At 32.1% G+C, this 11,570-nt stretch overlaps 1 protein-coding gene across 1 annotated transcript; it reads left to right on the top strand.

Annotated features, from left to right (window-relative positions):
- The first annotated feature begins 2,293 nt into the window (after window positions 1-2,293).
- Window positions 2,294-7,604, top strand: LOC133303155 (probable inactive ATP-dependent zinc metalloprotease FTSHI 3, chloroplastic). Its single transcript, XM_061503034.1, has 4 exons — window positions 2,294-3,472; window positions 5,790-6,113; window positions 6,568-6,868; window positions 7,180-7,604. The coding sequence occupies exons 1-4, from the start codon at window positions 2,375-2,377 to the stop codon at window positions 7,380-7,382; spliced, it is 1,926 nt and encodes a 641-aa protein (XP_061359018.1). The 5' UTR covers window positions 2,294-2,374; the 3' UTR covers window positions 7,383-7,604.
- The last annotated feature ends 3,966 nt before the right edge of the window (window positions 7,605-11,570 follow it).

Genomic DNA, 11,570 nt, shown 5'->3' with positions numbered 1-11,570 from the left:
GGCACAAAAAATTAACAGTTTAATCGTAAAACTTCATAAGATCATAACTTTTGACTCGGGTATCCAAATCAGGTAATTCTTTTTTGATTCCACATAACTTTTCAAGATCTACGCAATGACATCTCATTTGATATTTTTTTTTAAAGCTATTTAAATTATGTATGCCTAAAAGAAAGAAAAAATAAATACATTTAAAAGAAAAATTAAAAAGGGACTAATGGGTATAAGAAAACAAAATTAAACCTGAAATCAAATCCTGAACTCTAAAGTTTGGAAACGTATCTAATACAAAACAACAGCTGAGTCTTTATGGCTGGATTGGTTGGAAGCTTATAGCTTATGAATGATTTTTAAAAATAAATCCTTCTTCTTTAGAGATTTAGAATATTTATTTAATTATTTTTTTGTTAATACAAATTTTTTAAATTGATTTTTGAGTTTAAATCACAAATCAAATCTTTATGTTATTTTCCTTATTAATAATAATTTTTTTAATTTTTTTTAATTTAAATCACAAAACAAATCTATATTTATATTTTATATTGAAAATTAAAAAAAATTAATTTTTTTAATTTAAATCACAAATCAAATCTTTATTTATTATTTTATATTAAATCGCAAACCCAGAACTCGGAGTCTTCTGGGTTTAAACGCTCTTATAATACTATTATTGCAAATTTGAATTGTGTTTGTGAGAGATAAAATATATCAAATGAGATGTCATTGAGTAGATCTCGAAAATTTATGTGAAATCAAAAAAAAAAATTACCTGATTCGGATACCCGAGTCAAAAGTTATGGCTTTCCAAAGTTTTACAGTTCGTAAGTTGACATTTTTGTGTCACGTGTCCACACCAGACGAGTCACGCCTATATTAGGCGTGAATGCCTTGGGAGTCACGTCTAATTTAGGAGTGAATAAGTGCAATAGTTCTGTAAATAGTTTCGGAACAATTATATATTCGTAATTATTTATTAAAATAGTAATATTTTAATTTTTTGTTTAATATTATTGATTAAAATATTAATATTTATTAAAATAGTAATTTTGAAACTATATATATATATATATATATATGAGGCAGGATCTTTTGACACCGGTGTCAAATTTAAAATTTGACACCTCATTTGAGAGCCGTTAGATAAAAAAAGATCAATGGTGTCACATGTTTACAAATCAGAGCCGTTGATCTTTTTTGATCTAATGACTCTCAGATGAGGTGTCAAAATTTAAATTTGACACTAGTGTCGAAGGATCCTACCTATATATATATATATATATATATGGTTCGCTTTTTTTACAGTTAATGTGGATAACTTATTTACATTGAGCTCAAAATGAAGTCATTTTGAGGGAAAAATCAAGGTATTTTTGTAATTATAATTTATTTCAGAGTTATAATAGTATTTTTTATTATAATTTTTATTTTTTCAACTTAAAACGACGTCATTTTTGAAGTGAATGTAGATAAGTTTTCTATATTCACTATAGAAACATTAAATCCATATATATATAAAAGGAATCGAAAAATAATGTTAGAGGACCAAAAAAAAAATATGGTATATGGCCTGCAGATATATTTAAAGAGGTGAGAGAAAGTGAATGATGAAAGAAAAATCAAAACATATAGGGGCCATCTTTTGAATGTATTTGCAGGACCATTTTTTTAGTTCATGTAACATTATTCTTCTATTCCCCATATATATATATTATATTAATCCAAATTATTTACTACTTAATTAATACAATTAAGATTTACGTAATATATACTTTTAAAATATATACAAAAATAAAAATCATTTATTTATATTCTTATTGTTATACAATTCAATGAAATGTAATGGTTAAATCGTTAAAAATCACTTTTATACAGAATTATTGAATAACGTAAAAATTTTAAGCACAATATTGCGTGCTATAATATTGATTTAAATCATTTTAACATTCCACCAACTACCTAATTTGAATATTGGGTTGGGTTATATATAGTGACATAATAACGATCCTTTTATTGAAAGATGCCAAGGTCCAATGGACCATTTGACAAGTGCATTGTTGAATCTGCTAACCCCAAAGACCCAGGTCCATGGCTGAACATGTAGTTGAAGATATACCAGACAGTGTTACCAACAACGTAAGAAACATATTTTGTGCTCTTATTCCTCATACAGCGAACACATACAATTCCAGTTTTCGCTTTATACAAGGTAATATACCCTTCATGTTAATGTTCTTATGTTCATGTTACACCATAGATAACTCTGTGAAATTCTTCAGCTCCTGTGTTTTAAAGCTTCAAAATTTCGTTGTGGGGTAATGCAGTTTATTGGGAACTAGCAGATTTTATGGATATATAGCTTGATTGTGGAAGAAGCATGTCTTGTTTTTCTTTACCTTGCTGTACTAGGTCATTTGTTACCCCAGATAGTTTGGGACAAAGAAGAGATTTTCGGGTATATGGAGGTTTGTGCACTAGCTCATTTGTTTTTACTTCTCTGGGGTTTAACCAATGCTACAAATTTCAACATGAGTTGGTTTGGAACAAGAAGCTTGAGTATTGTGATAGAAAAAGTAAAATTCCTTCATTGAGGTTTCCTCGTTGTTGCAAGTCTCAACATGGTGTTTCTAGTAACAATAAAATTGAGCCACTTGTGAGCAGAAGCATGGATGACAAAAAGTCCAACTATCGTAAAGGGGAAAGTAATAGGTTGAAGAAGAGATTTTCATTCAGATTGCGCCCGAGGTTACGGTTATTGGCTATAAGAATGAAAAGGGCTTCCATTAAATCCTTTTTGAATGAGGTGGGAATCTTTATTCGTAAGAACATTAGAACAGTGGTATTTTCTACCTCATTATCTGTGGTTTTCAGCCTTTGTTTCCTTTTTCTGAAATTGACTGCACTCCCCCCTCCAAAAGTTGTTCCATATTCGGACTTGATTACGAGCCTTCAAAGTGGATCTGTTGCAAAAGTTTTGGTTGAAGAGGGGTCTCGCCGTATATATTACAACATGAACTCCCAAATTGTTGAAAATGATCAAGTTTCCGGTGAAGAATTACAAGTAGCAGATGTTTCAATTGATAAGGATGTCGATAAGATTGGGAATGAGGAGACTTCTAGAGCTGGCCAAACTCCAGTAGTGAATATATTAAAGAAATTCTCTAGGACTCGAGCTTCTATTCCTGAGTGGCAGTATTCCACAAGAAAAATAGATCATGATGAAAAATTCCTTGTTAGTTTAATGAGAGAAAAGGGAGTTACATATACCTCCGCCCCTCAATCTGTGATAATGTCAATGAGGAGTACTTTGATAACTGTGATAACACTGTGGATACCTTTAATTCCATTGATGTGGCTTCTATATCGTCAACTTTCTGCTGCTAATAGTCCAGCAAGGAAGCAGAAACCAAATAGTCAAACAGTTGGGTTTGATGATGTGCAAGGTGTTGATTCTGCAAAAGTAGAGCTCATGGAGGTAATTATCTCATACTATGATGTTTATAATAATTATGTAATATAACATTGATTTTTGCTGTTTTGCTAGTTTGGTCAAGAAGTAACTTTTACTTCGGCATTATTACATTTTCCTCGATTGAGGATTTCTCCCTTTGTGTTGACTATTAAGTACAAGTTAGGTGTGCAGTTAGCAATTCTTCATCACCTTTTATTAGGGAGATAAAGAATGCTCGGTGTATTGACACTATTTGGTTATTTGTGCAAGTAATATTGAATGTGGATCGATGTCTTTTTCTCTTTCTTTTAAAATTTTAAAATCTTGTTGCCTGAAATATTAGTTTATAACATAGCAAGAAGAAATATGGGAAAATTTTGTTGGAGAAGCTCAGCAAGGCTAACTGACTTGGTAATATAATCTGCAAAACAGTATTGGTAGATAGTAGTAGTTTTCTATAAACAAAAAACATCTAATTTCATTTGGAATTTCTCGTAATTTGTCACTTGCAAGTTGGAATTAGAGATCAATAGTAGAATTTTTAGCTTATGGCACAGTACAAAAGCGTAAAAGCTTTTAGTATCAGCAGCTAAAAAAGTACCACTAACTTCATGGTTTACAATTTGTGAGATGTGACTGCGTTTGTAGATAAGATTCTGGTTTTCTTATAACCAAATTCAGAATTGATTATCTCAGAACTAAAATTTTGTTCAAATCCATTTGACTATCCAGATATAATAAACTTTGATCATTTGAAACATCATTCATTCTTTTTTCTGTCAAAAAAGAAGACAAAGAAATCATTTATTCCTAAGGTTCTGTTTTGTCAGATCTTTTCAATGATAAAATGTCAGGGGTTATGCAGTTCTCTATATTGATCTTGTTTCGTCAACTGTTTAAATATTCAAGGATTAGCTCATACCACTTGCTGTTCTGGTATGAACATAGCAAGGAAGGGTTAGACTGTTAAGGCATTGAAACAAGGTTCATTTGCCGCATAGATATGCTAAAAGGCTTTCTTTTAAAATTAACTCTAACCTCTTGGTTAGGTATAATCTGTGGCAATTAGGTGCCTTGTCATGAAAGTAAACCGGATTGCATCAAAATATTGTAGTTTGAATTGTTCTATCTGTGTGAAGTATTCACTGGTTGATTTCCAATATTGATTGCTTTGACAGATTTGACCATTGCATTTGTTGAAAAATATTAAGAGACAAAAAATAATGATTTGGAAGAGAGAGAGAGAGGGAGAGTGAAAGAGAAAAAGAAAATGATGGGACTGTTAGGATCTGAACCGCGGTTGAAGAAATTAAAGAGAACAGAAAATGTAACTTGTATTAATGGGGCTGATTTCCATGAAATTTTGTCAAAAATTACATACATTAAGGGAAGATGTGGAAAGTTGCATAATCATTAACTATAGTAGAAGAAAAATGACAGACAAAATTAAGAAGAAAGATAGTCTAGTAGCATTTGAGAGGCTACTTTCTATCCCTAAGTCCCAATTCCCAGCCTAAATTCGAAGATACCCCACTCAATGCATTCTCTCCTCTATATATTTGCTCATGGACCAACATTACCACCCCTTTACAGAGGAAATCAAGAAGATTCCACCATCTCTCTCCTATCGAGTTAGTTAAGCCATCTAATTGGTAGATCACAATCCCCTGCGAAATCCAAAGAAAATCTGTGGTGTACATTAGGATTAATAAACAAGGAGAGCAAACTAAAAATTAGTTAGAGGGAGATAAGAGAGGAAGAGATTAAAAGAGAATTGGTATTATTAAGATGAACAACAAGGAGACAGATCTCCTTTCAAGGGTTTCCCCTTTTCATTGAGCCTTTGCTCAGTTCTAAAATCACAATCCATTAATCCCCAAATGAATCCCTTCTGCCTCCCTTTTGCTATTTAAGCTAGGAATCTTGTAACCGCCTAACTGTCTAACTTCTTGACTGACTCTAACTGTAACTAACTAAGAAAACATCTTACCATCTAACTAATTCTGAATTTGCTCTCCCTGTATCTTTCTCCTTGTATACACCTTTCCAATTTTCTTTTGATCCTGCTGGTCCCATCAGAAACAATGTGAAAGTTGAGGATGAAGTATGTAGGTATATTACATAGTATTCTGTCAATCAATTACCCTTCAATCAAGTTCCAGTCATAGAATATGGAGGACTAAATTGTAACAATTGGAAAATGAATTTTCATTGAAACTAGAAAGAATTTTTTAACACAATGCCTTTATATATTCATTTTTCCTTAGTTTAGTAGAATTTTTCTTGTCAATGGTTAAGAAAATTTATTTTTCCATTTATTGACAAAGTCCGTTATTTGTAGGTAGTTTCATGTCTGCAAGGGGATATAAATTACCAAAAGGTGGGAGCAAAGTTACCTAGAGGCGTGTTGCTGGTAGGTCCTCCTGGAACTGGGAAGACATTACTTGCACGTGCAGTGGCTGGGGAAGCAGGTGTACCCTTTTTCACAGTATCTGCCAGTGAGTTTGTGGAATTGTTCGTTGGAAGAGGGGCAGCTAGAATCAGAGACCTTTTCAATGCGGCAAGGAAATTTGCACCATCAATCATATTCATTGATGAACTTGATGCTGTTGGAGGCAGGCGTGGAAGAAGTTTCAATGATGAACGCGACCAAACGCTAAACCAGGCAAGTTTACTCAATATGTTGTAATTCTTTTGTGGTACCAAACAGTCAAATAGTGGTTATGGCTCACCGATGAATAGATATTAGTTTTAGTATGATTCCTGCAGTTAAAAACATTATTAATTCATTGAGAACTTTTGTACTCTTCCACATTGCCGATTTAGCTTAAAATACGGAGCTCAAATCACAGTGCACTCTTCCTCCTATTCTTTCCTTCTTTCTTTTTCCTTTTCCTAAATAAGAAACTTGTTCACCCTTCACAACATTCTTGCCAAAAAATGTTCAAAAGTCCAGTTTCTTGATCAATTATTTCATAGTATTAGTATATACTTTCTACTTGAAAAACAACTTTTTTATGAGTTAATTAAAATTTAAGAAAGTTAGAAAAATTTCCATGCGCTCTCAATAGTTCTCATAGGCTCTAAGCTGACCTTTAAATTATTTTCTGCCTATGTAGTTGCTGACAGAAATGGATGGATTTGAATCAGAGATGAGAGTGGTTGTCATTGCAGCAACTAACCGGCCAGAAGCCTTGGATCCAGCCCTATGTCGTCCTGGTCGTTTCTCAAGAAAAGTATTTGTAGGTGAACCTGACGAAGAAGGAAGGAGAAGAATATTGGCTGTGCATCTAAAAGGAGTTCCTTTAGAGGAGGACACTAACATCATTTGTCATTTAGTTGCTTCTCTTACTACTGGTTTTGTGGGTGCTGATCTGGCAAACATTGTCAATGAAGCTGCTTTGCTTGCTGCTCGTAGAGGTAAGAACAACACCCAATTTTATATACAAGTCACTACAGCTTATTGCATTCATAAATTAGCATTCCTCAGTAGATTGTATCTCAGACTTATGTTATACTATTTGACCATATATGAAGTGTTATGACACCTAGTCCTGTATAAATTAGTTTTAATTGACTATTATCATCCAACCAGACATCCCTTCCTTCATTAATTTCATTGATTTTTCTTGTGCGCACGCATCAAATGATGATATTTATATACTTTCAAGTCTCTGTTGAATTTAGTAGCAGTGACCACTCAGCCATGTGTATATATTTGGGTTTTGTAGGTAGTGAAACTGTGGCAAGGGAAGATATAATGGAAGCTGTTGAAAGAGCCAAGTTCGGAATCAATGATAAGCAGTTGAGGTCTAGTAAAATAAGCAAGGAGCTAGGTAAGCTATTCCCTTGGATGCCATCATTGATGGGAAGAAGTGATAAGAGACAGGATGACCTGCAAGGACCATTAGGTTATCAGTCATTGAGTTCATGAACTGGTTTGCCTGTTAAATTTATTTGTATTCATCCTCAATATTTTTCCCTTTCAATGTTCTCTGATTTCCTGGTATGCAAGAAATCTTGATTTCCCTTTATATGATGCTCAAGACTACATTGTCCACAGAAAATGAGAAGCCATTGTATTTTTGTTATAAATAGGGAAAATATAATAGCTGCCAACATCCCAATATTTTGGCCTTTATCCAGTTGATACTGCCACTAGTAAGTAAAATGTGAGTTTTAAATTACTGTTTTGTTAACCCCCAACATTAACTGTCTTGTTATCTTCAAACTGGAAGCACTGCAAGTTCTTTCAAGTCATATCTCTTCCCAGTTGCGCCATTGGGTTAGTATTCTCACCCTTGATATTTGTTGCACAGAACTTTTATTCTACATCTCATTTTATATCACATATTTTATAAATAATTGGTCCCACTAGATCAATGCACCAGTATAGTTGTGCAGAAAGTTTGAGTCTTGGGTATGCAGCTATGTTAAAAAACTTGGTAGGGAGAGCTTTGCCTCCCTTGTGATCTTGTCCAGCTCGATTGGATTAGTTGAGTAATTGATAAATTGGTGGAGAAATCTCAAAAAAGAAAAAGAAAAAGGAATTACAATGATATTACAGAGAATATTAAAACGTACAGCTTTAAATGTTTCGAGAAAGAAAATATTCAAAAATAAGTTAACCATTGTAAAATAAGTTAATAATTGATTGATGAGTATAATCCTTGTAGTTGTAGTTATACAACCCAGGTCCAACCTTGGTGCAAATGATAGGGCTTGCCTTCCCACATTTGTTTCACTCTTCTCAAGGTCTTTGACCGCAACGATATGAGATTGTTTTTGTTTGTGTTGTCCGTATTGCTTGTTGACTTGAACAATGACAATGTAAGTTTTATTTCATTCTCAAGGCACTTAGCCATTAGCATCATAGCATGGACAATGTTACTGAGTTGGGTTAGAGATTTTAGTTAGCAAATGTAGCTTGGTATGATTGGATAAAAATAATGTCTATCATGATAGACCCAACTTTTGATAGACATTAGGCATAAGGTAGGAGAAAATTAGAGTTAGTAGGTTAGGAGTTAGGACAGACAACTCATCCATTAAGCAAAATGTTATGTTGCAATATGAAACTTCTCACTCACTTGAACCTTAGGGAAGTTCCCTTGGCACAGGTCAAAGAAGATAATTAAAGTAATATTAGCTGAAACTTTGTCATCTTAAGTATATCTTAGTTCTTTGTTTCTCTAAACCTTTGCTCTGTATTTACAAAAAAAAAAAAAAACCTTTGCTCTGATGTTTCATTTAACCTTGTTTACATTTGTCATTTTCCTCTTTATACTACATTTATCTTAGCATCTTTCCACTACTTCCTCAAGTTTGTAGCTTATCTTATTGGGCTTTACTTTTCTCATGTTGTAGGAGAGAAGTTATCTTATGTTGTGAGATAAATTAAGTGGGGTCCACCAATTTAAAAAAAAAAAAAAAAAAAAAAGTGAGGTACATCTTTTTATGTGAGTGTAACATGAGAGATGAATCTTATGTAACATAAGAGTATAATTTCCCTATCTTTATTTATGACAAGGAAAAAGCAAATTTTTTGGACTTTTTGCACCATATTTTCCTGTATAGACATGAAAGATTAGGTCCTATTTCAATGAACACACTGGAAACCTTCCTTTGCATCATATGGGATGAATCTAAGCTACCATGCTGTGTAAAAAGATTCCTATGACAAATAACCTTGGTTCACAAGAAAACTCTAATAGTATCTTATAATTATTTTTAGGAATAATATTTCTCATATTGTAGGAGATAAATTTTATTTCTTGTACACACATAAAAGTGTGTGGGGTTCATTTTTTTTTTTTTCTCTTTCTCTTCTTCTCACATGTGCCTCACATACTTTTATGTGTGGGTAGGAGATAAAATTATCTCCTACGATATGAAAAACATTAATTTCTTATTTTTACTAGTCAAGCATTTTGTTTGCTACTAATATTCAAGATAGGAAAAACTAACAATCTTATGATTGGAACCCAAACTCATTTCATTATTATAGAAAATTCATGATTTACTATTTACCATTTGGTTTAACCCACCCGCACCAAATCATATCTTCAATGCACGAGCTATTTCATTACCTTAAATAAATGAGAAAAAATCCGAAAAATAAATCAATCAATAATAGCATGTGAAATGTTATATTTAATATTTATCACCTTTTTTATCACTTTTTATTATCAGTCTTGTTATTGTTAGATTAAAATCAAATCAATAGGTAATTCGATTTTGATCCACTGATGACAAAGTTGGTAGAAGGTAGTAAGAAAAAAATGGTGGTAACATAATAATTAATTATTGAGTTTCAAGACGGTAAGCATGGGAACAATTAGTACAGTGGAGTTATTTACAATGTTTATCATAAAAGTTGTAAACTTTTGATAATTTGATGCAAATTTCAAAATTTCGATATAAAAAGATTTATTTCACAAATAATGTAGTAATGTATTGCACTCCGGAGAATCAAATATACTACGGGTAGTTTGTTCTTGACTTTTAAGTAAGCTTTCAAAAAAAAAAAAATCTTGAAATGTTTTTTTTTTATATTTTTTTTAATAATTTTAATTTATTTCAGGGGTATAATAGTTTTTATTATTTTAATTTTTAAATTTTTCAATTTCAAAACGACAACGTTTCGGTGAACATTAGATGAAATTATCTAAAGTAATATTATTTTTTTATCAATATTTTTATATTATCTCTTCAACCATATGTAGGAAGACCAGACCTTTCTCACACATATTTTAATTTTTAAAATTTAATTCATAATATTACAGAACTAATTCAAATTATAGAATAGTAGTAATAAAAGACTTACGACATTTACTCAATATTATCTATTTGAAATTTAAATATATGTTTAGTATTATAAAACAGATTGTGTACAAGGAGCGAACTATCGAGGTTGATAGGTCTCGATTCGATTCTTAATTAGGTGACACAACTTGATGCTAGTGTTAAAAATTTTCGTGTTAAATGTCATGAATAAGATTAATTTCGTTCAAATGAAAGGATATAATATATATATATATATATATATATATATATATATATATATATATAGAGAAAAAAAATATTTCTCCGACAAATTGAGATAAGTTTATCTCTGACTACCACAAAACTATATCGTTTTATTTATTTATTTTCTTATATTAATTTATTTACCTTTGAATGATTATGATTCTCTTTTTCTTTCTATTCTTTTATCACCATTGATCCATCTTTGTACGGATATGATTTAGTAGCCGAAGATAAAAACAATAAGCCCTATATATGTGTGTGACTGAGAGCGAGAGAGATTTTGACAGAATTAAGATATTCTGACTTCTGACAATGGAAATCTTCCAAGGATGTTGGATTCCCATAAGCAGCACCACTTGTTCATGTTGTTAGTGGATTGGAATATCTGCAACTTGAACTCCCTGGAATCCAATTCAACAATGGTGGGCGATGGAATCTTCAGCTTGGACTTTAATTTTTGTCCTTCGAATTAGAATGATGTAAGTTCATGGAATGGAATGAAAACGCTTTGTTCTACTTTTCGGCTGGAGTCACTTTCCAAAATTTATTATATATATATATATATATATATATATATATATATAGAGAGAGAGAGAAATACACTTCTCCTTTAACAGGAGAAGTGACTTCTTCTATGGTAGAAACAAGTTATGTGGGCCCCATCTTTTTAAAAAGAAAAAGGAAACATAATACAAAATTTGATGTGAGATTATGTTGCACTGACACCGACACAAGACAAGACTCGATAACATGTTAATTCTAAAAAATATTAGATTTCAACACGTTAGGACACATTTTGATATTAAATAATATTTAGAGATTACATTTCTCCAGCCACTTGACGTCCAATATTCAATTATTTACCATATATATCGGTGCGTATATTAAATGCAGAGAATCATAACCAGTGTTGTAAAAACCTGACCAGACCGACCGGTTCAACCCTGAAACCGGTAAACCGATCGAATAGCATATTGGATCAGACTTGCCGGTGAACCGGTGTGAACCGGTTTGATTCGGTGCGAACCGGCCGAGCTTTGCTAAAACCGGTGACCCGCCGGCTCAAAAAACATTCGGATATTCCCTCAGTGAT

This window comes from Gastrolobium bilobum, unplaced genomic scaffold, assembly GCF_033153095.1.
Source record: "Gastrolobium bilobum isolate Gb01-03AN ecotype WA unplaced genomic scaffold, APGP_CSIRO_Gbil_v1 utg10432, whole genome shotgun sequence".
Taxonomy (NCBI): domain Eukaryota; kingdom Viridiplantae; phylum Streptophyta; class Magnoliopsida; order Fabales; family Fabaceae; genus Gastrolobium; species Gastrolobium bilobum.
Note: the sequence above shows the minus strand (reverse complement) of the source record. Positions and strands in the feature narration are given on the sequence as shown.